Source organism: Plecotus auritus (genome assembly GCF_963455305.1).
Source record: "Plecotus auritus genome assembly, chromosome: 7".
NCBI lineage: Eukaryota > Metazoa > Chordata > Mammalia > Chiroptera > Vespertilionidae > Plecotus > Plecotus auritus.
The window spans coordinates 25,396,641-25,420,914 of NC_137774.1; the positions used below are offsets into that span (position 1 = coordinate 25,396,641).

Sequence of the window (24,274 nt, forward strand, 5' to 3'; positions counted from 1 at the left end):
TTTGTGAAAGTGTACATCCCAGGAATAGTATGGTGACATATTTATTGGGAATCCCAATGAGTTTTTCTTTGTGGGGGTTATATCAATTGATATTTTCTGAATTAGAAGTTAAAACAGAGGGAAAAAATATAAAAATTGTATTAATTTAAAAATAACCTATTGTATATTAACATAAATATTTTTTTCTTCATAAAATATATGTATTTTGCATTTTTGGAAATCTCTTGCTATATGCTTAAAAAGAAAGTGGCTGGATTACCATATCTGCTTCTATATTTAATTTATGTGCAATAAGTTTTTTTGGTTGAAGTATATAGTATATAAAATCTAGCCTCACAGATTTTGAATATCATGCAGTTGAGAAAAGTTTTTTTAATGAGACATGATTTAAATCCCATAAAATTTATAAATAAGTGTAAAAGTCAGTAGATTTTTTTTGTATATTCCCCAAGTTCTACAACACACTCCAGTATCTAATTTTATAACATTTTTATCATCCCACAAAGAAACTCTATACCCATTACCAGTCACTTCCTATTCCTCTTTCCCTGTCCCTGGCAGTAACCTCCTTTTTGTTAAGGAGAAACATTTATTTTAAAATTGAGGTCTAATTAACACATAACATTATATTAGTCTCAAGTGTACAATATAATAATTCAGTATTTTTATGCACTGAGAAATGATCAATAACAATAAGTTTTTGTCACCAAAGTTATAAAAAAATTTTTTCTTGTGGTAAAAAAAGGAGGAACACTTGAAAAAGCAGTTTTAGATGATTGTGACTCTTCTTTGACATTTCACCAAATTGAACGAGTGCTTGTTTGGTAAATGTAATTTGTAATGTGGAATCTAAAACCATAATAGTAAATTTGACTTTATTACATTAAAATCTGTTGATTTGATATGAAACGTCTCCTTTTAGCTATAATGGAGTAATAGAAGAGTAACCCTTTCTCTTGCAATAACCAAAAAGAAGAGAGAAAAATGACATTTTCTAGGCACTGGACATGAGGCAACCAATGGAAGCAATTCCCAATAGACAAGAAACAGACAAATGAGTTCTATGATTGCCCCAGTTTACAGCCCTGAGAAAATTTTCAGGAGGGTGAACTGAGATAGTCTGGCAGACTCCCTGAATTGAGTAGACAGTGCTGAGTGTGCAGGAAGACCAGTGTAGCTAAAGTGTATTGGACAGAATACCAGAGAGGAGAGAGCTGCATAGGCAGAGAGCCCCAGATATCTGTAGGGTGTTCCCTTTAAGTACTCAGCAGAGTGCTGTGTAGGGCTCATTTGTGAGGAAACTACCTGTGTTTGGGGAAAGAATAATCTGAAAGGATTACAGTAAGTGGTGTCTGGTGTTCATACAGGGCCAGGATCTGTCTGTTTCCACTATTACAGTGGAGAAATTTATAATTCATGGGGCATTTGCCTCAGTAGAGGGGAACAGCTAAGTTCTAGACTGAACACTGCTCTGGGCCTACCTAAAAAATAAAGGCAGCATCTCAAAGGATCATATTCTTTTCAAATAACTGTAACCCAGAGCAAAGCTCATGAAAATTTGTAAGATCACAAAAATGTCCAGCACCCCACAAAGTAAAATATTCAATATGTGCGGTTCAATCAAAGTTTAATTGGCATTTAAAGAGATGGGAAGACAACCAATAATGAGAATAATCAATCAAAATTAAGCAAGAACTTTTTCTTTATGTGGGTTATATTGATATTATCTGAATTAGAAATTAAAACAATATTTAAAAAATGTTATTAATTCACTTAAAAATCATAATTATGTGTTAACATAAAAGACCATTTTCATGAATATAACTTTTTTGAAGTGAAATAATATTTGATGAGAAAGCTTGGTTTTAGATTTTTGAAATCTTTGAATGAATGTCTGGCTTTAAAAAGGACAGCTTGGTTTTCATGTGAGAAGTAGGAAACGGACATTTAAGACAGTTATAACTATTCCACATTTGTTCAAAAGTTAAGTAGGGGTATATAAAAGACTCAAATTGAACTTGAAAATGAACTTTATTTGAAATGTAAAGTACACTGGATGGCATGAATGACAGATTAGATATTGCAAAAGAAAAGGTTACTCACTCTTGAAGGCATAGCAATAGAAACTGCCCAAGATGAAACATAGAAAAACAAATTCCAAAACAGAACAACCTGAAACAACTTAATGTATAGATAACTGGAGTCCTTAAAGGAGGGAATCAGAAGAATAAATAAAGAAAAAATGGGGAAAACTTTCTAAACTTGATAAAAATTTTAAACCCACAGATTTAGAAAACTTAATGAATTACAAGCACATGAAACATGAAGGGAACATCAAAGCACATTATAATCAAACTAGAGGCCCTATGCACAAAGATTCTTGCAAGAATGGGCCTTCCTTCCCCTGGCTGCCAGCATGGCCTTCGCTCTGACCAGAGCCACCTTTCCACCTTCCCATGCTGCCCAGAGGCCTGGAACGGCTGGGGTGGTGCGGAACACCTGCATCGTCACCATGGTGACAATGCAAGCGTCCATCCCTGGCCGCTTGCATGTGGAAATTAACCCACCATCTTTGTTGGGTTAATTTGCATACTCACTCCTGATTGGCTGGTGGGTGTTGCAAAGGTATGGTCAATTTGCATCTTACTCTTTTATTAGTGTAGATTGCTCAAAACTATTGATAAACAGAAAATCTTAAACTAGCAGTGGAAAAAATGGCATTTATAGAGGCACAAAGGTAAGGATTAAATCAAGAGTTTTCACTGGAAACAATACCAGTGGAATGATAAAGGGACGTCTTAGAAAGGCTAAAGGAAAAAAAAATATATAGGATTTTGTACCCAGCAAAAATATCTTTCAAAATATAAAGCTAAGATAAAGTCATTTTCAAGCATATTTTCAAACCTGGACTATAAGAAATGTTAAAGCACATGATGTACATACAAGGAAAATAATACTAGTTGGACATCTGAATCTAAACAAATTAAGAGCAGCAGAAATGGAAACTGCTTGGTTAAGTTAAAAATTTCTTTGTTATTAAAATAACTTTAAATGATAATTTACTATTTAAACAACAATATTAACATTGTATTTTACGGTTTAATAAATGTAGAAGTAAAATACATGACAAAGCATAAAGGACAAAATGGTAGAGCATGATTCTGATACTGTATGTGCAGTGGTATAATAAAGCTAGACTGTGATAAGTTATTAGCTTCTGAAAAATGCAGATATCTTATTTGTTAATTCTCTTAATGCTTCAGTAATCCTAGAGAAGAGTTTTGAATATTTTTTCATCAAATACTGAAATGTCATTTAATTATGGAATTAAGAGTTTAAAGTTGAGGTAGTTTAACTGTCAAAATATGGAATAAAAAATTATTGCATCATTGTCTAGTAGATTTTAATACCACCTGGGACCCTGCAGAAGTACTTTTTCATAATTTTATTATGCTTAAGTTTCTCAATATAATAGGTATGTGTTAGCATTCACAGGTGTGTGGGCTTTCAGAGGAAATCTGCACTTTACTCTTAACAGTATATTCTGAGTGACTTGTTTTGAAACAGGAATTTGAGTTGTTGAAGGAAAGAGTAGAATTTTTCTGGAGGAGTCATTTTAATCAGACTAAAATTTTAACTTAACAGTTGTGAAATTTATTAAGACTTTCACTTTGATAGAAGGAAAGAATTTAAGTTGGAATATTCCAGTTTAAGGTTTTAGTTTTACCTAACTGTAATTTAACTTGAATTAATTGCCATATTTATTAGAAAAATAGGTCTGTATTAGTCATGATTTTAAAGAACTAATGCAGAGAAAAAAATTACCTTTTTTTTTCAAACATTATGTTTTTTCATACAAAGGAACTGATTTTCAAAAACTGTTTTATATTGATTTTAAACTTCTACTTATCCTTTTCCTGGATGTATTTGACCATCTGCATTAATATCTTCCCAGTTTTTTCAATATTCTTGATTATTTCTGTGAGTTTTGAGTTTTTCACTACTCACTTTTAAAATAGTAAAAAGTTTATTTTTTATGTGAAATTTACATGAAATATAATTAACCATCTAAAAATATGCAATTCAGCCAAAACCGGTTTGGCTCAGTGGATAGAGCGTCAGCCTGCAGACTGAAGGGTCCCAGGTTCGATTCCGGTCAAGGGCATGTGGCTTGGTTGCGGGCACATCCCCAGTGGGAGGTGTGCAGGAGGCAGCTGATCGATGTTTCTCTCTCATCGATGTTTCTGACTATCTATCCCTCTTCCTTCCTCTCTCTGTAAAAAAAAAAATCAATAAAATATATAAAAAAATTGTTTAAAAAAAAAAAAAGAATAGTAGGCTTGCAGCAGCTTTTATGCCTTTGAAATTAGGAGGGGAGAAAGATTGGAGAAAGCAAGGTGGGGAGTGGATTAAAGGATAGTTAATATTGTGTGCTCTCTCTCTTTTTTTTTTTTTAATATATTTTATTGATTTTTTACAGAGAGGAAGGAAGAGTGATAGATAGTCAGAAACATCGATGAGAGAGAAACATCGATCAGCTGCCTCTTGCACACCTCCTACTGGGGATGTGCCCGCAACCAAGTTACATGCCCTTGACTGGAATCGAACCTGGGACCTTTCAGTCCGCAGGCTGACGCTCTTCCACTGAGCCAAACCGGTTTTGGCTTGTGTGCTCTCTTGAGGCTTACTAACCCCTTCAGGGGGTATTACTTCTAAGTGTATTAACCTAGATGCACAAGAACAATGGACAGAGCTGGCTTAAAACCTTGCTAAAGACGTTATAGGCCTGCTGCATGACTACCCACCATGACCTGGGCACTTGGGAATTTATGGTCACATCACCCTGTGAGATTATTTTCCATAGAGCCTCTTTTTCGTCCACATTAATGTTGAGTCTTCCTTCTGGTTACCTTTATTTCTTCACTTTGCTTTCTTTTGTAATAATAGTGCTTTCTTAGTAAAAATGAGTTTAGAGACTTGAAAGGTTTATACTCTATAAGATAGGGAAATTTGAATATATTGGCTTTCCCAATTTATACTTATTTTCTGTCAGAAGAGTTTATAGGCTTGAATTTCTGAATGCCTAGTTAATTTATTTTAACTTGAATTGGAAAAATAGAGTATTTAAAATTTACTATTTAGTTTAAAATTGCATGGTGATAATTCTCAAAGGAAATGGCAGAATTTTTACATGTGGAGAAATATAGGTAATGGATATATGAAAAAGCATTTAGCTTTGCTAAAATAAAAGTTCCCGCCCAGGTGGAACGATATGGTAGCGCCACAGAGCCTCAGTTGTCCTCTCAGATAGCCGGTCCCCCGCCGTCCCCGCCGGCGGGCCATCACGCCCAACCGCCTCGCTGCGGCCGCATGGTGCGCCCCACCGCGCGTCAGGACCGGGGTTGGGTGCAGAGAGCCCTTTGTCCTGGGAAACCGGGTGCGGCGGAAAGGGGGCCACCCCGACGCCCTTCAGACAACACACGTTCGTGGGGAACCTGGCGCTAAGCCATTCCAAGATGACCTGCTTCTGGGTCGGGGTTTCATACATAGCAGAGCAGCTCCCTCGCTGCGATCTATTGAAAGTCAGCCCTCCACACAAGGGTTTGTAAAAGACAAATTTAAAAACAACAACAACAAAAACACAAAACATAAAACATACAAAAGTAACTTATTTGTTTATTTACTGAGGGATGTTTCTTTTTTTTTAACTTAATCTTTTATTGTTCAGATTATTACAATTGCTCCTCTTTTTTCCCCTCATATCTCCCCTCCACCCGGTACACACCCCACCCTCTGCTCTTACCTCCCCCCCACCACTGTCCTCATCCATAGGTGTACGCTTTTTGTCCAGTCTCTTCCCGCACCTTCCTCACTCCTTTCCCCCCAAGAATTGTCAGTCCACTCCCTTTCTATGCCCCTGATTCTATTATATTCACCAGTTTATTCTGTTCCTCAGATTTTGAATTCACTTGATTTTTAGATTCACTTGTTGATAGATATGTATTTGTTGTTCGTAATTTTTATCTTTACCTTTTTCTTCTTCCTCTTCTTAAAAAATACCTTTCAGCATTTCATACAATACTAGTTTGGTGGTGATGAACTCCTTTAGCTTTTTCTTATCTGTGAAGCTCTTTATCTGCCCTTCAATTCTGAATGATAGCTTTGCTCGGTAGAGTAATCTTGGTTGTAGGTTCTTGCTATTCATCACTTTGAATATTTCTTGCCACTCCCGTCTGGCCTGCATAGTTTCTGTTGAGAAATCAGCTGACAGTCGTATGGGTGCTCCCTCGTAGGTAATTAACTGATTTTCTCTTGCTGCTTTTAATATTCTCTGTCTTTTGCTCTTGGCATTTTAATTATGTGTCTTGGTGTGGTCCTCTTTGGATTCCTTTTGTTTGGGGTTCAGTGCGCTTCCTGGACTTGTAAGTCTATTGCTTTCACCAGGTGGGGGAAGTTTTCAGTCACTATTTCTTCAAATAGGTTTTCAGTATCTTGCTCTCTCTCTTCTTCTGGCACCCCCATAATTCTGATGTTGTACGCTTGAGATTGTTCCAGAGGCTCCTTACACTATCATCAAATTTTTGGATTCTTTTTTCTTTTTGCTTTTCCGGCTGAGTGTTTTTTGCTTCTTTGTATTTCAAATCTTTGACTTGATTCTTGCAGTCCTCTAGTCTGCTGTTAGATCTCTGTATAATATTTTTTATTTCAGTCAGTGTATGTTTAATTTCTAGTTGGTCCTTTTTCATATCCTCGAGGGTCTCGTTAAATTTATCGGCCTTTTCTAGGAAATTCTTGAAAAACCTTATAACGGTGGTTTTGAACTCTATATCCAGTCGTTTGTTTTCCTCCATTTCTTTCATTTGTGATCTGATTCTTTGTCTCCACATTTTCACTGCTTTCCTGACTTAGTAGAGTAGCTTTGTGTGGTAGGTGTCTTCTAGGGCACAGTGGCTCAGCCTCCCCAGTTACCTGAGGTGGACACTCTTGGTGCACCCCTTTGTGGGCTGTGTGCACAGCCTTGTTGTAGTTAAGTCTTGATTGTTGTTGGTGTCACTGGGAGGAATTGACCTCCAGGCCAATTGGCTGTGAGGATCAGCTGTGTCTACACTGGGAGAACTTCTGTGCTGGAGACACTCTTATGAGACAAGACTTGCAAAATTGCAAAAGCCTCTGTGCTCAGCTTGGATGGGGCGGAGTTTCAGGGCAGAGCAGACAGCCTTGGTTTCCCGTCAGCCCTGCCCTATGAGGCCCCTGGGTCTCAGTGTCCCTCGGTAATCGCTGTAAGCACCTCTGAGAGAAAGCCGCCCTCGAGTTTCGCCCACTGCCAGACAGTCCAGTTTCTCCCCTAATGAGTCGGGGTTCCCAGAAACTTGCCTGGAACTGGAGTTCAACGCAGTCGGGAGTGTCTGTCTCCCTCCTGCTTTAGAAAGCCAGCCGCACACTCAGCCTCTCATGCATTCAGCAGTCAGTCCTCAGCACGCACGCGCCCCCTGACCTCTGCCTTCTGCAGCTCCTGAGTCTCAGTGTGCTTTTTTTTTCCTGACAGTCCAAATTCCTCCCGAATGGGTCTGGTTTCCCAGCATCTCGCCCGGGACTGGAGTTCAGTGCAGTTGGGAGCTTCCTTCTCCCTCCTGATTTAGAAAGCCAGCCGCGCACTCAGCCTCCCTGTGCACACAGCCGCCTGTCCTCTCTGCGTGCGAGCCTCCATACCTCAGCCTTTTGTAGCTCCTCAGAGTCTCAATGTGCTTTCCTCTTTTCTTCTAGTTGTAGAATTTCCACTCAGCCAGCTTTTCTGTGGTCTGGATGGTGTCCGTTTTGTCTTTTAGTTGTAGTTTTGATATTGTTGTGCGAGGCAGCAGTTTAGGTGTTTACATATGCCGCCATTTTGGTTTCTCCTCCCTGAGGTGATGTTTTATATCTGCTATATTGATAAACAATATTAGGAGGAAAGAGAGACCTACTGCCAGTCATGTTGGGGTAGCCCATTCATAACACTGCTGTCTTTATAAATAATACAAAGCTTCTGAACGAAATGTAATTGTATATGAAGTTTCTTCTCAGTTAATTACTTAATGACCATAATGTTTTTGATGAGTCTGTTTTTTATTCTGGTTTGCCAACTATATTAATATTCAGTTTTTTTAATTTTAGATATGAATATCGTGTAGAAATGGTTCATCAGTCCTGCAATGATCCTACGAAAAACATCATTCGAGAGTTTGCATCTGACTTTGAAGTTGGAGAATGCTGGGGTTATAATAGATTTTTCCGTTTGGACTTACTTGCAAATGAAGGATACTTGAATCGACAAAATGATACAGTAATTTTAAGGTAATTGGAAACATTTGATACTGTGGCTTTTTTTTTTTTTTTAAATATATTTTATTGATTTTTTACAGAGAGGAAGGGAGAGGGATAGAGAGTTAGAAACATCGATGAGAGAGAAACATCCATCAGCTGCCTCCTGCACACCCCCTACTGGGGACATGCCCGCAACCAAGGTACATGCCCTTGACCGGAATCGAACCTGGGACCTTTCAGTCTGCAGGTTTGACGCTCTATCCACTGAGCCAAACCGGTTTCGGCAATATACTGTGGCTTTTATCATGAGGGAATAATGTCACTAGAACTTTATTTTAAAAGTCTATTTATTTAACAAAGATGAATATTGAAATTTATACCAACTATAATCTTACTATGTTCTTAACCATTTCTTTCAGGAGTCTTGTGTAGTCAGTGAATAATTTAAGTTAGAAATGGGTTTGACATTTAGTTAGTAATTCCATAAAAAGGAAACTACTACTTCTAATAAATATAGTAAGGTCCTATTTATCTGTTGAACTTATCACAACCTCACTATTTGCAAATCAAAAACACGGTCACTTGCTTTTTTTTTTCCACTTGACATTGGGGTGATAGGGTTTATACGCTGAATTTCGCAAAAATATTTTCAGTTCCTTCTAGATAATAGCAAATGAAAAAGTAAGGCAACAGAGATGAATCAAACTAAGTGATACTAGTTGGTGTGTTATTTGTAAGAAAGGATAGAACATAAACACTATCAAACCACAACAGCCCTATTTTAATGTTGGGGTAACCTTCACAAGTCAGAAATTTTGGACATCATTACAAACTGTTTTAATTTGATGTTACAAATGAGGGCTTGCATACTTAAAAAATGGACTCAAATGTGTTTTTAACTGAGAGGTTTCAGAGTGTTTAATAGTTTAGAACTTTCCATCAAAACAATTCTAAAAGCATTTTTCCTTGGAAGTGATTTGATATACTCTTAAATTTCACTCATGCCAAGCTCTTGTTCTTAAGTGTGTGTTGCTATTCTATCAACCTTTACTATTATGTGTTCTTTATAACTTCTCTGGAAGAAGAAAGAAGTGAAAAAAGAGATTATTGCATTTTTAATATAGAAAAAAATTCATGTTTTTGTCATTTTGGGGGGATTATTTTATTTTTTTAATTTTGGGATTATTTTAATTCCATTTTATAACCTTTTAATTTTTTGTATTTTAAAAAAGATTATTTACCAAAAGAAATAATTTGTTGCTATTTCACACTTTAACCATTTTTATAGCCTTAGTCCTCTCCCTATTGAAGTATTAGTAATGTTGAATCTTTGTGGGCAACCTGTGTGAGAGTTTTCTTTTTTTAATGCAATTTAACCTAACCTAGGTTGTTGTTTTTATGTTTTTATTGATTTCAGAGAGGAAGGGAGAAGAATAGAGAGATAGAAACATCAGTGATGAGAGAGAATCATTGATTGGCTGCCTCCTGCATGCCCCACACTGGGGATTGAGTCTACAACCCGGACATTTGCCCTGACTGGGAATCCAACCGTGACCTCCTGGGTTTATAGGTTGACGCTCAAACACTGAGCCACGCCAGCTGGGCCCTAACCTAGTTCTTTATTTAGGCCATCTCTATTTATAACAGCTTTTACTTCTAGACTCAGTACAGGAACAGATTCCAGTTGTGATGTTTAATTATCACTTATTTAGCAATATTTACTGAATCTGTGCCTGTCATTGGGCTAATATTGAGAGAATAAGGCCTGATTTTTGTCCTCAGAAAACTCAAGATAAAATGCGCAGATCAAAATAGTTTATTATTCTATAAGATAGTGCTGTCATAGCAGTATAAATAAATTGCTATGCAGTTCATGAAGAGATGGCTTTTAATTATTACTCATAATATTTAATGACAACAGATAGTTCAAAATTTAAATATCAATTCAAGATTCTGATGGAATTTTATATGTACTAATTTGAAGGTTACTTAAGGCTTTTCTGTAACTAAATATGAATAAACTAGAGGTCCAGTACATGGATTTGTGCATTGGTGGGGTCTCTTGGCCTGGCCTGTCAGGGCCAAACCGGCTCCCTGACATCCCCCGAGGGGTCCCGGTTGCGAGAGGGCACAGGCCAGGCCGAGGGACCCCACCGTTGTAGGACCGGGGCCGGGGAGGGACTGCAGGAGGGCTCCAGGGCGTGTCTGGCCCATTTCACCCAGTCCTGATTGGCCAGAACCCAGCTGCAAGCTAACCTACCGGTCAGAGCGTCTGCCCCTGGTGGTTAGTGTGCATCATAGTGACTGGTCGAACGGTCAGAGGGACAATTAGCATATACATATGTATTTATTTCTCTTTTTTTAAAATATATCTTTATTCAGATTATTACAGTTGTTCCTCTTTTTTCCCCCCATAGCTCCCCTCCACCCGGTTCCCACCCCACCCTCTGCCCTTACTGCCCCCCCCATTGTCCTCATCCACAGGTGTACGATTTTTGTCCAGTCTCTTCCCACACCCCCACACCTCCTTCCCCCTGAGAATTGTCAGTCCACTCCCTTTCTATGTCTCTGATTCTGTTATATTCACCAGTTTATTCTGTTCATCAGATTTTTTATTCACTTGATTTTTAGATTGACTTATTGATATGTATTTGTTCTTCATAATTTTTATCTTTACCTTTTTCTTCTCTTCTTCTTCTTCTTCTTAAAGAATACCCTTCAGCATTTCATATAATACCAGTTTGGCAGTGATGAACTCCTTTAGCTTTTTCTTATCTGTGAAGCTCTTTATCTGCCCTTCAATTCTGAATGATAGCTTTGCTGGGTCGAATAATCTTGGTTGTAGGTTCTTGCTATTCATCACTTTGAATATTTCTTGCCACTCCCTTTTGGCCTGCATAGTTTCTGTTGAGAAATCAGCTGACAATTGTATGGGTACTCCCTTGTAGGGAACTGTTTTTCTCTTGCTGCTTTTAATATTCTCTCTTTGTCTTTTGCTCTTGGCATTTTAATTATGATGTGTCTTGGTGTGGTCCTCTTTGGATTCCTCTTGTTTGGGGTTCTGTGTGCTTCCTGGACTTGTAAGTCTATTGCTTTCACCAGGTGGGGTAAGTTTTTGTCATTATTTCTTCAAATATGTTTTCAATATCTTGCTCTCCATAATTCTGATGTTGGTACGCTTGAGGTTGTCCCAGAGGCTCCTTACACTGTCTTCATATTTTTGGATTCTTTTTTGCTTTTTGCCTTTTTGGTTGGGTGTTTTTTGCTTCTTTGTATTTCAAATCTTTGACTTGATTCTTGGGATCCTCTAGTCTGCTGTTGGATCTCTGTATATTATTCTTTATTTCAGTCAGTGTATGCTTAATTTCTAGTTGGTCCTTTTTCATATCCTTGAGGATCTCCCTAAATTTCTCGGAGGTTTCTAGAAGATTCTTGAGTAACCTTATAACGGTGGTTTTGACCTCTATATCCAGTCATTTGCTTTCCTCCATTTTCTTTTGTGACCTGTTTCTTTGTCTCCGCATTTTCTCTGCTTCCCTGTGTTTGTTGATAGAGTGGCTTTGTGTGCTAGGTGTCCTATAGGGCCCAGGGGCTCAGCCTCCCCAGTTACCTGAGGTGGACACTCTTGGTGCACCCCTTTGTGGGCTGTGTGCACAGTCTTGTTGTAGTTAAGCCTTGATTGCTGTTGATATCACTGGGAGGAATTGACCTCCAGGCCAATTGGCTGTGAGGATCAGTTGTGTCTACGCTGGGAGAACTTCTGTGCTGGAGACACCCTTATGAGGCAAGACTTGCTTCAGTGGGGCTTTGATGCTTACTGAGTCTGTCCCCTGAGTGTGTTCCTTATGGATCTCAAGAGTTGTAATCTGGATGGTCCCACTCTGACCACTGGGTACACTGGCTCTTGGTTCTCCAAGGAGGTGCAAATTTAGCCTCTGCCTGAGGCCACCCAGCAGGAGCTACGGAGAGATCTGCAGATTCCTCTTGTTTGGGGTTTGGAGGTGCCCAGATGAGGCCTAGCTGTGAAGCAATGCAAGCTTCTGTGGAGCCTTTGGCATTCTTTTGAAAGTTCTGGGGCTCTCTGACCCAGCTGCAGTTTGTTAGGTAATTTTAGATTGCAAAAGGCCAGGCCATTCATATGCAAAAGCTGATGCACACAGCTTGGGTGGGGTTGTAAATTGGGTGGGGCGGGGTCCCAGGGAATCACTAGGGCAGGGCACACAGCAATGGCTGACCATCAGCCCTGCCCTAAGAGGCCCCTGGGTCTCAGTGTCCCGTGGTAATCGTTACAAGCACCTCTGAGAGAAAGCCGCCCTCGAGTTCCGCCTGCTGCCAGACAGTCCAGTTTCTCCCCGAATGAGTCTGGTTCCCCAGAGTCTCGCCTGGAACTGGAGTTCAGAGCAGTCGGGAGCCTGTGTGTCCCTCCCGATTGAAAAAGACAGCAGCATACTCAGTTGCCAGCCCCTTTCCGTGCGCATGCCACCATAACTCTGCACTTCACTTCCACACTTCCTCTGAGTCTCAGTGTACTTTCCTTTTTCCTTCTAGTTGTAGAATTTCCACTCAGCCAGCCTTCCTGTGGTTCTGGATGATGTCCGTTTTGTCTTTTAGTTGTAGTTTTGAAGTGGTTGTGCGAGGCAGCAAGTTCAGGTGTTTACCTATGCCGTCATCTTGGTTTCTTATTTTTTCTTTTAACGAAAGAAAAAAAAAGTGTAGCTCAGCCAGTGTGGCTCATTAATCAGGAGGTCACAGCTCAATTCCTGGTCAGGGCACATTCCCGAGTTTCAGCTTGATCCCCAGTAGGAGGCGTGCAAGAGCAGCCGACCAATGATTCTCATCATTGATGTTTCTATCTCCCTCCCTCTCTGAAATCAATAAAAATTTATTTTATATATAAAAAGAGAAAGCTAAGGAATTTTATCTTCTGCTTGCTTTCGTTTTGTTGTTCTTGTTGTTAATCCTCACCTGAGGATATTTTTTCCATTGCTTTTTCAGAGAGAGTCGAAGGGGTAGGGCATAAAGAAAGAGAGAGAGAGAGAGAGAGAGAGAGAGAGAGAGGGGGGGGGGGGGGAAATATATGTGAGTTATATTGACTAGTTGGCTCTTGCATATGCCTCATCTGGGAGTGAACCCACAACCTAGGTATGTGCCCTTGATCTGGAATTGAACCCTTGACCCTTTGGCATGTGGGCTGCTGCTGTAACCATTGAGAAACACTGGCCAGGGCTGCTTGCTTTTGTTTTGGCACTAAAAATGTTCAGGGTTGACCATGCTTTTATTAGTCATTCAAAGATCTTATGCGTGTACTAGAGACCTGGTGCACGAATTCGTGCATGGTGGGGTCCCTCGGGGTGGCCTGGGGGGATTGGGCCCTAGCTCACACTTCCCACCCCACAGCCCCACCTGGCACCCCACTATGGCCTGGCACTGCTCCCTCACCTGTTCCATCATCCAGTTGGCGGGACTGTCGATTGGGGCCGGGCCCCCCCACCCAGTTCCCTCAGCACCTGGAAGCCAGGCAGCGGCCCGGCCTCCTACCATTGCCAGTGGTTGCTATGTGCGGGGCAGTCAGTGGGGCAATTGGGCCCCTGTTCACACCACCTTGGCCTGGCACTGCCTGCTCACGTGCTCCATCATCCTGCTTCGGTCCCACTCTCATCGGGGGACATCGGGGCCGGCAGCAACTCCACTGCTGCCAGCGCTGTGTTGCTGACGCCTGCCATGTTCTGCGCCACCCCCTGGCAGTCAGCGCACGTCATAGTGAGTGGTCAAACTCCCGGTCGAACAATTTGCATACTAGGCTTTAGTATATGATACTGTCTAGGCATTATCCACTCAGAATGGTGGTCCAGTAAATTTTTTCCACCCTGCATGAGTATCCTTATGAAAAATAGACACGTGCTGCAGATAACTATTAGATGGTCAGTAGCTTCTTACACTAGGTGTAAAATTGTAGGAAAAGAATGGGATAGTACTTAACATAAGATTGGCAAGACTAGGAGGAGGATTTGCAGGCTTCCAAATCAGTGTTGCCTCTTGTTACTCTTCAGAAACATCTTTATATGTTACTGTAATTTTTTTTCACTGTAATTGGAGTCATATTTGGCTAATAACAAAGGTGGAAGGCTTCTTTTGCTTTAATACATACTAGTTTTTTAAATACAGAGATAGCTCTGAATGGATTAAGACCCTGTCATTTATTCACCATAGGCATTAATATAGATATTTGGTTTTTTTCTTAACTCTAGCTAAAATATATATATATATTGTGATATATGAAGAGTTTTGATTTTATGTTGCTATCTGGAGGGGTTGGGAATATAATTTAGAACATGAATATAGGTTGTTTACAACATGAGACTGGGGGACTGTAAAGCAGTCCTGGGCAGTTGACCTTGTAAGTCATTTTTTACTGAGGAGCAGGAAATAGGGGAATTGAGATGGAAGAAGGAAGGAAAAAGCAGTGCCTAGAACAGCCGTGGGCAAACTACGGCCCGCGGGCCGGATTCAGCTGTTCTATCCGGTTCTCTTGGTCTCCCTTCCGCTCCTTTACTTTGAATTTATATTAGTTCACACAAACACTCCATCCATGCTTTTGTTCCGGCCCTCCGGTCCAGATTAAGAACCCATTGTGGCCCTCGAGTCAAAAAGTTTGCCCACCCCTGGCCTAGAAGATACTACCTATTTTGCTAGGGCCTGACCTAGTCAAAAAATGTTAGCTTCCTCCTTACTGCATAGTATGGTCCTGTTCTTGAGTCATGATCAACCTTGTATTTTAGCTAGATTATTACAATAAATAATGCTTTAGTAGGTTAACCATGATATATAATGGTATTTCTTTAGAACTCTACAGTTTAAGTTTAGACAACTGATTTATAGATGACTTTACAGAACATTTTTTTACTATAATTTGTAAACTACATGAATAAATGGCGAATATGAGGAGCTCTGAGTACATTTTCAATTTTGGCCTCAGATGATAATGAAACTTAAAATTTTAGAATTTTAGTTATAGATTCAAGGCTTGTTTGATAATATTTTACTATTTGGATTATTTTTCATGTGCAGCTATTCTTTTAAGGTTTCAGGTTCGTTCACCAACTTTCTTTCAAAAATGCCGGGACCAGCATTGGTATATTACTCAGTTGGAGGCTGCACAGACTAGCTATATTCAACAAATAAATAACCTTAAAGAGGTAAGGACAAAAATACACATTTTGGGTTTAGTGTTTCATTTTGTCTCATTGGCCTGTTATCATTTATAATTAGATTTGGGGTACTTCTTGTTGTTTATAATTTTGTAGAAAAGTCCAGTTATTTTGGACTTTTTACCACCTTTGAACCTGTCTTTACTGCTCAGTAGCCGCTAGCCATATATAGCTATGTAAACTTAAAAAAATTCAGTTCCTTAGTTGCACTAGCCACATTTTATTATTATTATTATTTTTTAAAATATATTTTTATTGATTTCAGAGAGGAAGGGAGAGGGAGATAGAAACATCAATGATGAGAGAGGATCATGGATTGGCTGCATCCTGCATGCCCCCTACTGGGTTTTGAGCCTGCAACCTGTGCATGTGCCCTTGACCAGAATCGAACCTGGGACCCTTCAGTCCTCAAGCTGACACTCTCCACTGAGCCAAACCAGCTAGAGCAGCCGTGGGCAAACTACGGCCCGCGGGCCGGATCTGGCTGTTCTATCCGGTTCTCTTGCTCTCCCCTCCGCTCCTTTACTTTGAATTTATATTAGTTCACACAAACACTCCATCCATGCTTTTGTTCCGGCCCTCCGGTCCAGTTTAAGAACCCATTGTGGCCCTCGTCAAAAAGTTTGCCCACCCCTGATAGAGCATGGCCACATTTTAAATGCTTATATTGGGCATTGTAGCTAGAAGCATTTGCATCATTGCATAAAATTGTATTACAGTGCTGCTCTAGTTTGAGGTTATCTCTCTGTTTTTCTCAGTGACTTCTGTATTTCTCTTCCCCATGCTGTCTTGAATTTAGAGGATTCAAAGCTATAGAACAACTGAAAGTTGCCCCATCTTGAATTCTCACTATTGTTGAATTGAGCACTGGGAATGATCAGTTAATTAATTTTTTAAAAAATATATTTTATTGATTTTTTTACGAGAGGGAGAGTTAGAAACATCGATGAGAGAGAAACATCGATCAGCTGCCTCCTGCACACTCCCTACTGGGGATGTGCCTGCAACCAAGGTACATGCCCTTGACCAGAATCAAACCTGGGACTCTTAAGTCCGCAGGCCAACGCTCTATCCACTGAGCCAAACCTATTAAGGCCAGTTAATTTTTATTTTACCATGGTAAACTAAATATGTAAGGAATGTTTCTTTCTGCCAATGGAAAATGAGATGGGGCAGAAGCTTTTGAAGTGCCGAGATTGGCTAATAGATGGAGTAATATATGAATAAATACATACTTTCAGAGATTTTTCATGTTATATGTACTATTTAAAACTGCCTGTATTTACTTTAGAGTTTGCTCACTGTACGTGTAGCTTGGTCTGGATAGAAGAAGGATGAGAATAAATTAGGCAATTTTTTTTTTTTTTCCCAGAGAGAGTGGAGGGGAAGGAGGGGGAGAAAGAGAAACTTCAATGTGACAGTTTAGAATATAGGTTATTTAGAACATGAGACTCCGTAAAGCATTCCTAGGTAGTTGACCCAGACTTCGACTGGGGCCAGGGTCTAACCTGCAACACAGGTATGTGCCCTTGACCAGGAATTGAGCTTGAGATCCTTCAGTTCTCAGATAGATGCTCTAATTACTGAGCAACACTGGCCACGGTGGGCAGTTTTTCTTTGTCTTAGATTTTTCCATAAGCAAAAGGCAGCAGGTGGTGAGAGAGATGGTGCAAGAAATGTTTTGAGAACATATATATATTTTTTGACTTAAAAATATTTTTTGCTTTCCTAAAGAAACACTGCTCGTAACTCATGTTTATTTGTGCTGTTTTTGTCTTAAAAGAGACTTACTATTGAGTTATCTCGAACTCAGAAATCAAGAGATTTGTCACCACCAGCTAATCATCTTAGCCCCCAAAATGATGACAGTCCTGAGACACGATCTAAGAAGTCTGTGTCCTGTGCTGACATGCTTCTCCAGGATGGTCCTATTTCAGCTTCTGTAAGAGAGGCCAAAGAGGATGAAGATGAGAAGATTCAGAATGAGGATTATCATGTAATAATTAGACCAGATTTTAGATTTATTTTGTGTTTGATAAGAGAAATTAATAAGATCGTGGTTTTCATCATATGATGTAAAGGAATCAGTGCGCTAAAAATCTTATCTGTTAGTCAAGTCAGAAGTTGCTGAATCAAAGTGTTTTAAAGTTTTATATTGTAGAAAACTACATTCTACACAACATACTGATGTACATTCTAGAAACTATAAATTGTGAATTTTTAAAAAAATATATTTTATTGATTTTTTACAGAGAGGAAGGGAGAGAGATAGAGAGCCAGAAACATCAATGAGAGAGAAGCATCGATCAGCTGCCTCCTGCACACCCCCTATTGGGGATGTGCCCACAACCAAGGTACATGCCCTTGACCAGAATCGAACCTGGGACCCTTCAGTCCCCAGGCCGACGCTCTATCCAGTGAGCCAAACCGGCCAGGGCAGATTGTGAATTTTTTAAATGTGTTGTATTTTTATTCACTGAAACTAGTTGCATATGTAGATAGACTCATTTAGGATTTGGGAGATAGCCAGATTTTGTCCCAGCTAAATAATGACTATAATGAGAATTCAAGGAGTGGTTGTTTTTGTTTGAGGTAAGATAGGGATACAGAGAAAAGCTTTTTGATAGGATGTGGAGAAAAGGGAACCCTAGTACACTGCTGACGGGATGCAGACTGGTGCAGCCATTATGGAAAAAAGTATGGTGTTTCCTCAAAAAATTAAATGTGGAACTGCCATTTGACCCAGTGATCCCACTTGTAGGAATCCTAAGAAACCCAAAACACCAATCAGAAAGAATGTATGCACCCCTATGTTCAGAGCAGCACAATGTATAATAGCTAAGATCTGGAAACAGCCCAAATGCCCATTGGAAGCATGGAACAGAGGGCAGAATCTTGGAGGGAAGGTGGGGGCGGGGGGTGGGAAGTAATCAACCAAGAACCTTGTACGCATATATGCATAGCCCATAGCCACTAACAATGGGGAGGTAAGGGCGGGGGGGCGGGGGTGGGCTGAAGGGGGCCAATGGGGGGCATATGTAATACATTCAACAAAAGAGAATTATTTTTTAAAAAAAGAAAATTGTTGCCCTAAGGCAGTGTTGGCAAACTCATTAGTCAACAGAGCCAAATATCAATAGTACAATGATTGAAATTTCTCTTGAGAGCCGAAAACCGACTTCTGCGCATGGGCCACGAAGTTTCAATCGCACTGTACGTGCGCGCCCGCACGTGGTATTTTGTGGAAGAGCCACACTCAAGGGGCCAAAGAGCCGTAGTTTGCCGACCACTGCCCTAGGGCGACGATTTTCTTTCTTTTTTTAAAAAATAATTTCTGCGGCTTGCGAGCCACAGGCGGCTCTTTGGCCCCTTGAGTGTGGCTCTTCCACAAAATACCACGTGCGGGCGCGCACGTACAGTGTGATTGAAACTTCGTGGCCCATGCACAGAAGTCGGTTTTCGGCTCTCAAGAGAAATTTCAATCGTTGTACTGTTGATATTTGGCTCTGTTGACTAATGAGTTTGCTGACCACTGCCCTAAGGCAAGCATGTCAAACTCATGGCATATATTTTTGCGGCCCAGCCAATATAATGGTATGTAAGAAACATTTTAATAAAAATTTTATAGCTTAATTTTTACAACATCTTGTTATACATAGTTATTAATAACGAACTACAACGTTCACTAATGACTGATTACTATAATCGTGTTGCATTCATTTCCCTTACACGCCTAACACGCAGGCGCACCATTTCTCTCCACTAATACTAGCAGCCAATATTTTAGCAGCTGATTGCCACATCACTAGTCTTGTACTGACTAGTTTGGTGTGCGCAACGGGAAATATTTCACTTTCTGAGAACAAGAAAAATAGGTTTATTTACGTTACGCTTACTAATTTGTGCAGTTCTTCAGTGTCTGGTAAGTTAATGTTCAAGAAAAATACTAATTTTGATTAAAATGTTCTATTATGTTAACGATTACTCATTTATTTCAGCCCTTTGTATTCAGCATGTCTCTATCGAAATAAACCTCTGTTTCTATGAAAATTGAAGCTTTTGTTTTTTTGTGGCCCACATAAACTTAAACCTTTTTTATTGGCCCCATGTTAGCCTTTGAGTTTGACATGTTTGCCCTAAGGTAAAGGAGACATGGTTTCTGAAGGAATAATAAAGACGGGTGCCAGAATTTTTAAAAAAATAAATGAAGGAGCCATCAGGGAGACTGAAGATAAGTTTAAGGTATTGACAAATCCCAAGTATTTAAGGAAACGAATAGGAGCTGGAACCAAGCACTCAGGTTAATCTTTTGATAGGATGAGTAAAGATGGAGTTTACATGTAGGGCAGCTGAAAGTTGGAGGAATTTGTGTTTAATAGCCAGTATGCTTTTCTATGCAGGTAGGTGCAGGTTTTACAGTGACCTTGTGGATAACAGAGGTTAGGTAGGATTTGAGGAATGATAATTTGAAATGTTACTCTGTATGGAGCCTTACTAGAAGCTAACATGGAATATCTGAAGCATTTCTAATTACATTAAAGGCCCCACTGAAATTGGCAGCAATAAATTAGTAGTACCAGGTAATGTGGTTGTGTGATTTTTTTTTCTACAGGACTTAGCTGATTGGGCACATGAGCAGAGAATTCTGATGATTGTGGTGTTGTTTGGTGCTTGCTCCATACTCAGTTGTTCTTTGAGATAAAAATCTTTATTTCTTTGCCTTGTTCTAGCATGAGCTTTCAGATGGGGATCTGGATCTGGATCTTGTTGGTGAAGATGAAGTAAACCACCTCGATGGTAGCAGTTCCTCTGCCAGTTCCACAGCAACAAGTAACACGGAGGAAAATGACATTGATGAAGAAACTATGTAAGTGTTGCACATTAACTACCATATAAAACACCTACATGATAATTAGAAGGATATTAACTGGACCTAAAAGGGGGGATATTTAGCATTTTTTCTTGATAATCTTTATAAATAAAGGATCTTAAAGGAAAGACTTGAATTAGTTTCCACTCTCTGATCTCTGGTTTCCAAACTGAGTTTTAATTTTTCTTTTTTATCTCACCCAAGGATATATTTTTTATAGATTTATGTGTGCATGCCAGAGAGAGAGAGAGAGAGAAACAGAGAAAGAAACATCTAATGGTTGCCTCCTGTCCCAGAGATGGAACCTGCAACCCTCGGTATGTGCCTTGACCGTAAATCGAACCTGCAACCTTTTGGTGTGGGACAACACTCCAGCCAACTGAGACACCTGGCCAGGGCCTGAATTTTAATTTTTGTTTTAACTTTTAATTTTGCCATTATTTCATATTTAAGAAAAGTCACAAAAATACTAAGAATTCCACTATTTAAAAAAAACTGTCCATATTTTCCCCTCACATGTTAATATTTTGCTTTATGTTTCTCTCTTTTCTCTCTCACCATATAATTTTTTTGTAAGACATTTGAGATTAGGTGGGTATACTTCCCATTATGTACTTCCTAAAAATAAGTATATTTCTTAGGTAACTACAGTGCCTTTATCAAAATCCAGAGACTAACATTGCTGTAATACTGTAATCTGACCTTTTAAAAATTTTGCATTCAGTGACGTCTTTTGGTTTAGGATCCAATGCAGGATCAAGTGTTAATTTTGATTAAGTCTCTTTAGTTTGCCCCAGTCTGGGTCAGTTAGTCTTTGATTTCATTTTTTTTCACTTTGTTTCATATGACTTTGACACTTTTGAGAAATACATAGTAGTAGTTTTGTAGAAAATCCTCAGTTTGCAATTGTCTGATGTTTCCTCACCATTAGACTGAGTTTATGCACCTTTGGGAAGAATACTACAGAAGTGGTGAGGAAATTTTTTTCAGTATATTGTATGAGGGGAAGTGCAGGGCATGTCTTTAATCTGTCCCATTAGGGTTGATTAATTTAGATACTTGGTTAAGAGGGTGTCTTCCAGGTTTCCCTTCTCTACAATTACGACTTTTTCCTTTTGTGATTAATAAATATCTCTTGGGAACATAATTTGAGACTGTAAATATCTTTTTCTCATTGTACTTTAGTCCATTAATTTTAGCATCCATTGATGATATTAGCTTGGAAAAGATTACTGTGTTGATTGCCAAATGATGATACCATTATTCATTCTGACTTAGTTGGAATTATATTTTAAGCAAGAACTTTCCCTATTAGTTAATTGATTAATTTCATTAATATGGACTCACAGATTCTTATATTATTAAATAATTTAACCCATTTATTATCATAATTTATTACTCAGATTATCCAAGATTTAGCCAATGGGAGCCTGTTAAAGAGATAACTTCTGTGCCTTTGGGATGTCCTCATAATTTTTAAAGCACTTTCTTATTTTCTGGCACTGTAAGACATTCCAGGTTCACCTGTACTTTCTCTGTTCCAGTCCTGGCATCAGCCCATTTTTCCAAGGAAATACCAACAAAATACCAAAAAGATTTGAAAAACCCTAGCTGGTTTGGCTCAGTGGATAGAGTGCCTGCCTGCGGACTAAAAAGTCCCAGCATATTCCTGGGTTGCAGGCTCGATTTGCAGTGTGCGGTGTGCAGGAGGCAGCTGGTCAATGATTCTCTCTCATCATTGATGTTTCTCTCCCTCTTCCTCTCTGAAATCAATAAAAATATATTAAAAAATAAAATAAGGTAATAGTGTTTTTTGGTATGATAGACTGTGAGGACTTTGATAAGGGGATATTACCACTTATTCTGAAACTAGAGGCCCGGTGCACGAAATTTGTGCACGGGGGCGGGGGGTGTCCCTCAGCCCAGCCTGCACCTTCTCCAATCTGGGACCCCTCAAGGGATATCCGACTGATAATAAACGGGCAGTCAGACATCCCTCTCACAATCCAGGACTGCTGGCTCCCAACTGCTCGCCTGCCTGATTGCCCCTGATTGCTTCTCCCTGCCAGCCTGATTGACGCCTAACTACTCCCCTGCAGGCCTGGTCCCTCCTAACTGCCCTCCCCTGCTGGCCTGATCACCCACAACTGCCCTCCCCTACTGTCCATCTTGTGGCAGCCATCTTGTGTCCACATGGGGGCGGCCATCTTTTGTGTTAGAGTGATGGTCAATTTGTGTATTACTCTTTTATTAGATAGGATAATATTTTAGAAAAATATTTAGGCCAAAACCGGTTTGGCTCAGTGGATAGAGCGTCGGCCTGCGGACTGGGGGGTCCCAGGTTCGATTCCGGTCAAGGGCATGTACCTTGGTTGAGGGCACATCCCCAGTGTGCAGGAGGCAGCTGGTCGATGTTTCTCTCTCATCGATGTTTCTAACTCTCTATCCCTCTCCCTTCCTCTCTGTGAAAAATCAATAAAATATATTTTAAAAATATATATATTTAGTATATGCAATAATTTGAGCATCTTTCTTTTTTAACCTTAAAATGTAGTGGTGCTTTGTTTGGTTATTCCTCACCTGAAGATATCTTTCCATTGATTTTTAGCAAGAGTGGGGGAAAGGGGAGAGACAGAAAAAGAGAAACATCCATGTGAGACGGACACATGGATTGGTTGACTCCCGCACCTGGCCCTGGGCCAGGATCGAGCCTGCAGCCGAGGAACATGCCCTTGACCATAATTAAACTTGGAACCCTTAAGTCTGCAGGACAACACTCTATCCACTGAGCCAAACCAGCTAGGGCTAAAATGTAGTATTTTAAGCCTAATTTGCTATCATTAAGGTACATATTATTTAAAGCTGTAATCTTTTGTTCTACAATGGTTCTCAGGTTTTCTCTTTTAAATGTTTCCAAGCTATTTTAGTATTTTTTAAAGGTAGTTTGACTATTAATACCAACTATACATGTGATAATGACCAAAGTCTTTTTCTTCATTTTTGTATTTAGAAATATCCTGTCTTCACAAGAGAAAGCTATGCATTATTTTTATAAAATTCATTGAGGTGTGATAAATAATGTTAATTTTACTTTGTGGGAATAATGAATTTTGTGTATTCTCAGGTCTGGAGAAAATGATGTGGAATACAACAACATGGAATTGGAAGAGGGAGAACTGATGGAAGATACAGCTGCTGCAGGACCTCCAGGTACAGGGGCCAAGTCCACAAGCCATTCTGTCTTCCCTTTGTTCTTTTTTGACCATATCGTATTTTAATATGTGGCAGCCACTAGCTCTTAATAATAGTAGCTAACATTTGATATATGCTCTTATGTACTAGGCAAATGCACTTTGTGTACCTTATCTCACCTATATAATAAAAACCTGGCCGAAACCGGTTTGGCTGAGTGGATAGAGCGTCGGCCTGCCGACTGAAGGGTCCTGGGTTCGATTTCGGTCAAGGGCATGTACCTTGGTTGTGGGCACATCCCCAGTGGGAGGTGTGCAGGAGGCAGCTGATCGATGTTTCTCTCTCATCGATGTTTCTAGCTCTCTATCCCTCTCCCTTCCTCTCTGTAAAATATCAATAAAATATATTTTAAACAAAAAAAACCTAAGTGACCTTTACAGTGGAACGACCAGAACGACCAGTCGTTATGTTGCGCATTGACCACCAGGGCAGACGCTCAGTGCAGGAGCTGCCCCGTGGTGGTCAGTACGCTCTCACAGGGTGAGTGCTGCTCAGCCAGAAGCCAGGCTCACGGCTGGCAAGTGCAGGAGCAGTGGCCGGAGCCTCTACTGCCTCCGCAGCAGTGCTAAGGAGCAGTGAGCTGAGCGGTAAGGAGCAGTGAGCAGGCAGGCAGTAAGGAGCGAGGGATCCCGGACTGCAAGAG

General features: G+C 39.9%; 1 protein-coding gene across 2 annotated transcripts in view; it reads left to right on the forward strand.

Annotated features, from left to right (window-relative positions):
• The window catches only part of TRIM37 (tripartite motif containing 37), a 166,854-nt gene that overhangs the window by 37,523 nt on the left and 105,057 nt on the right, over window positions 1-24,274 (forward strand). For both annotated transcript variants that reach the window (XM_080679841.1, XM_080679840.1), the window contains exons 13-17: window positions 8,152-8,331; window positions 15,383-15,497; window positions 17,293-17,505; window positions 20,240-20,376; window positions 23,504-23,589. In XM_080679841.1, coding sequence (XP_080535967.1) covers window positions 8,152-8,331; window positions 15,383-15,497; window positions 17,293-17,505; window positions 20,240-20,376; window positions 23,504-23,589 — 731 coding nt within the window. The remainder of the gene's footprint in view (window positions 1-8,151; window positions 8,332-15,382; window positions 15,498-17,292; window positions 17,506-20,239; window positions 20,377-23,503; window positions 23,590-24,274) is intronic.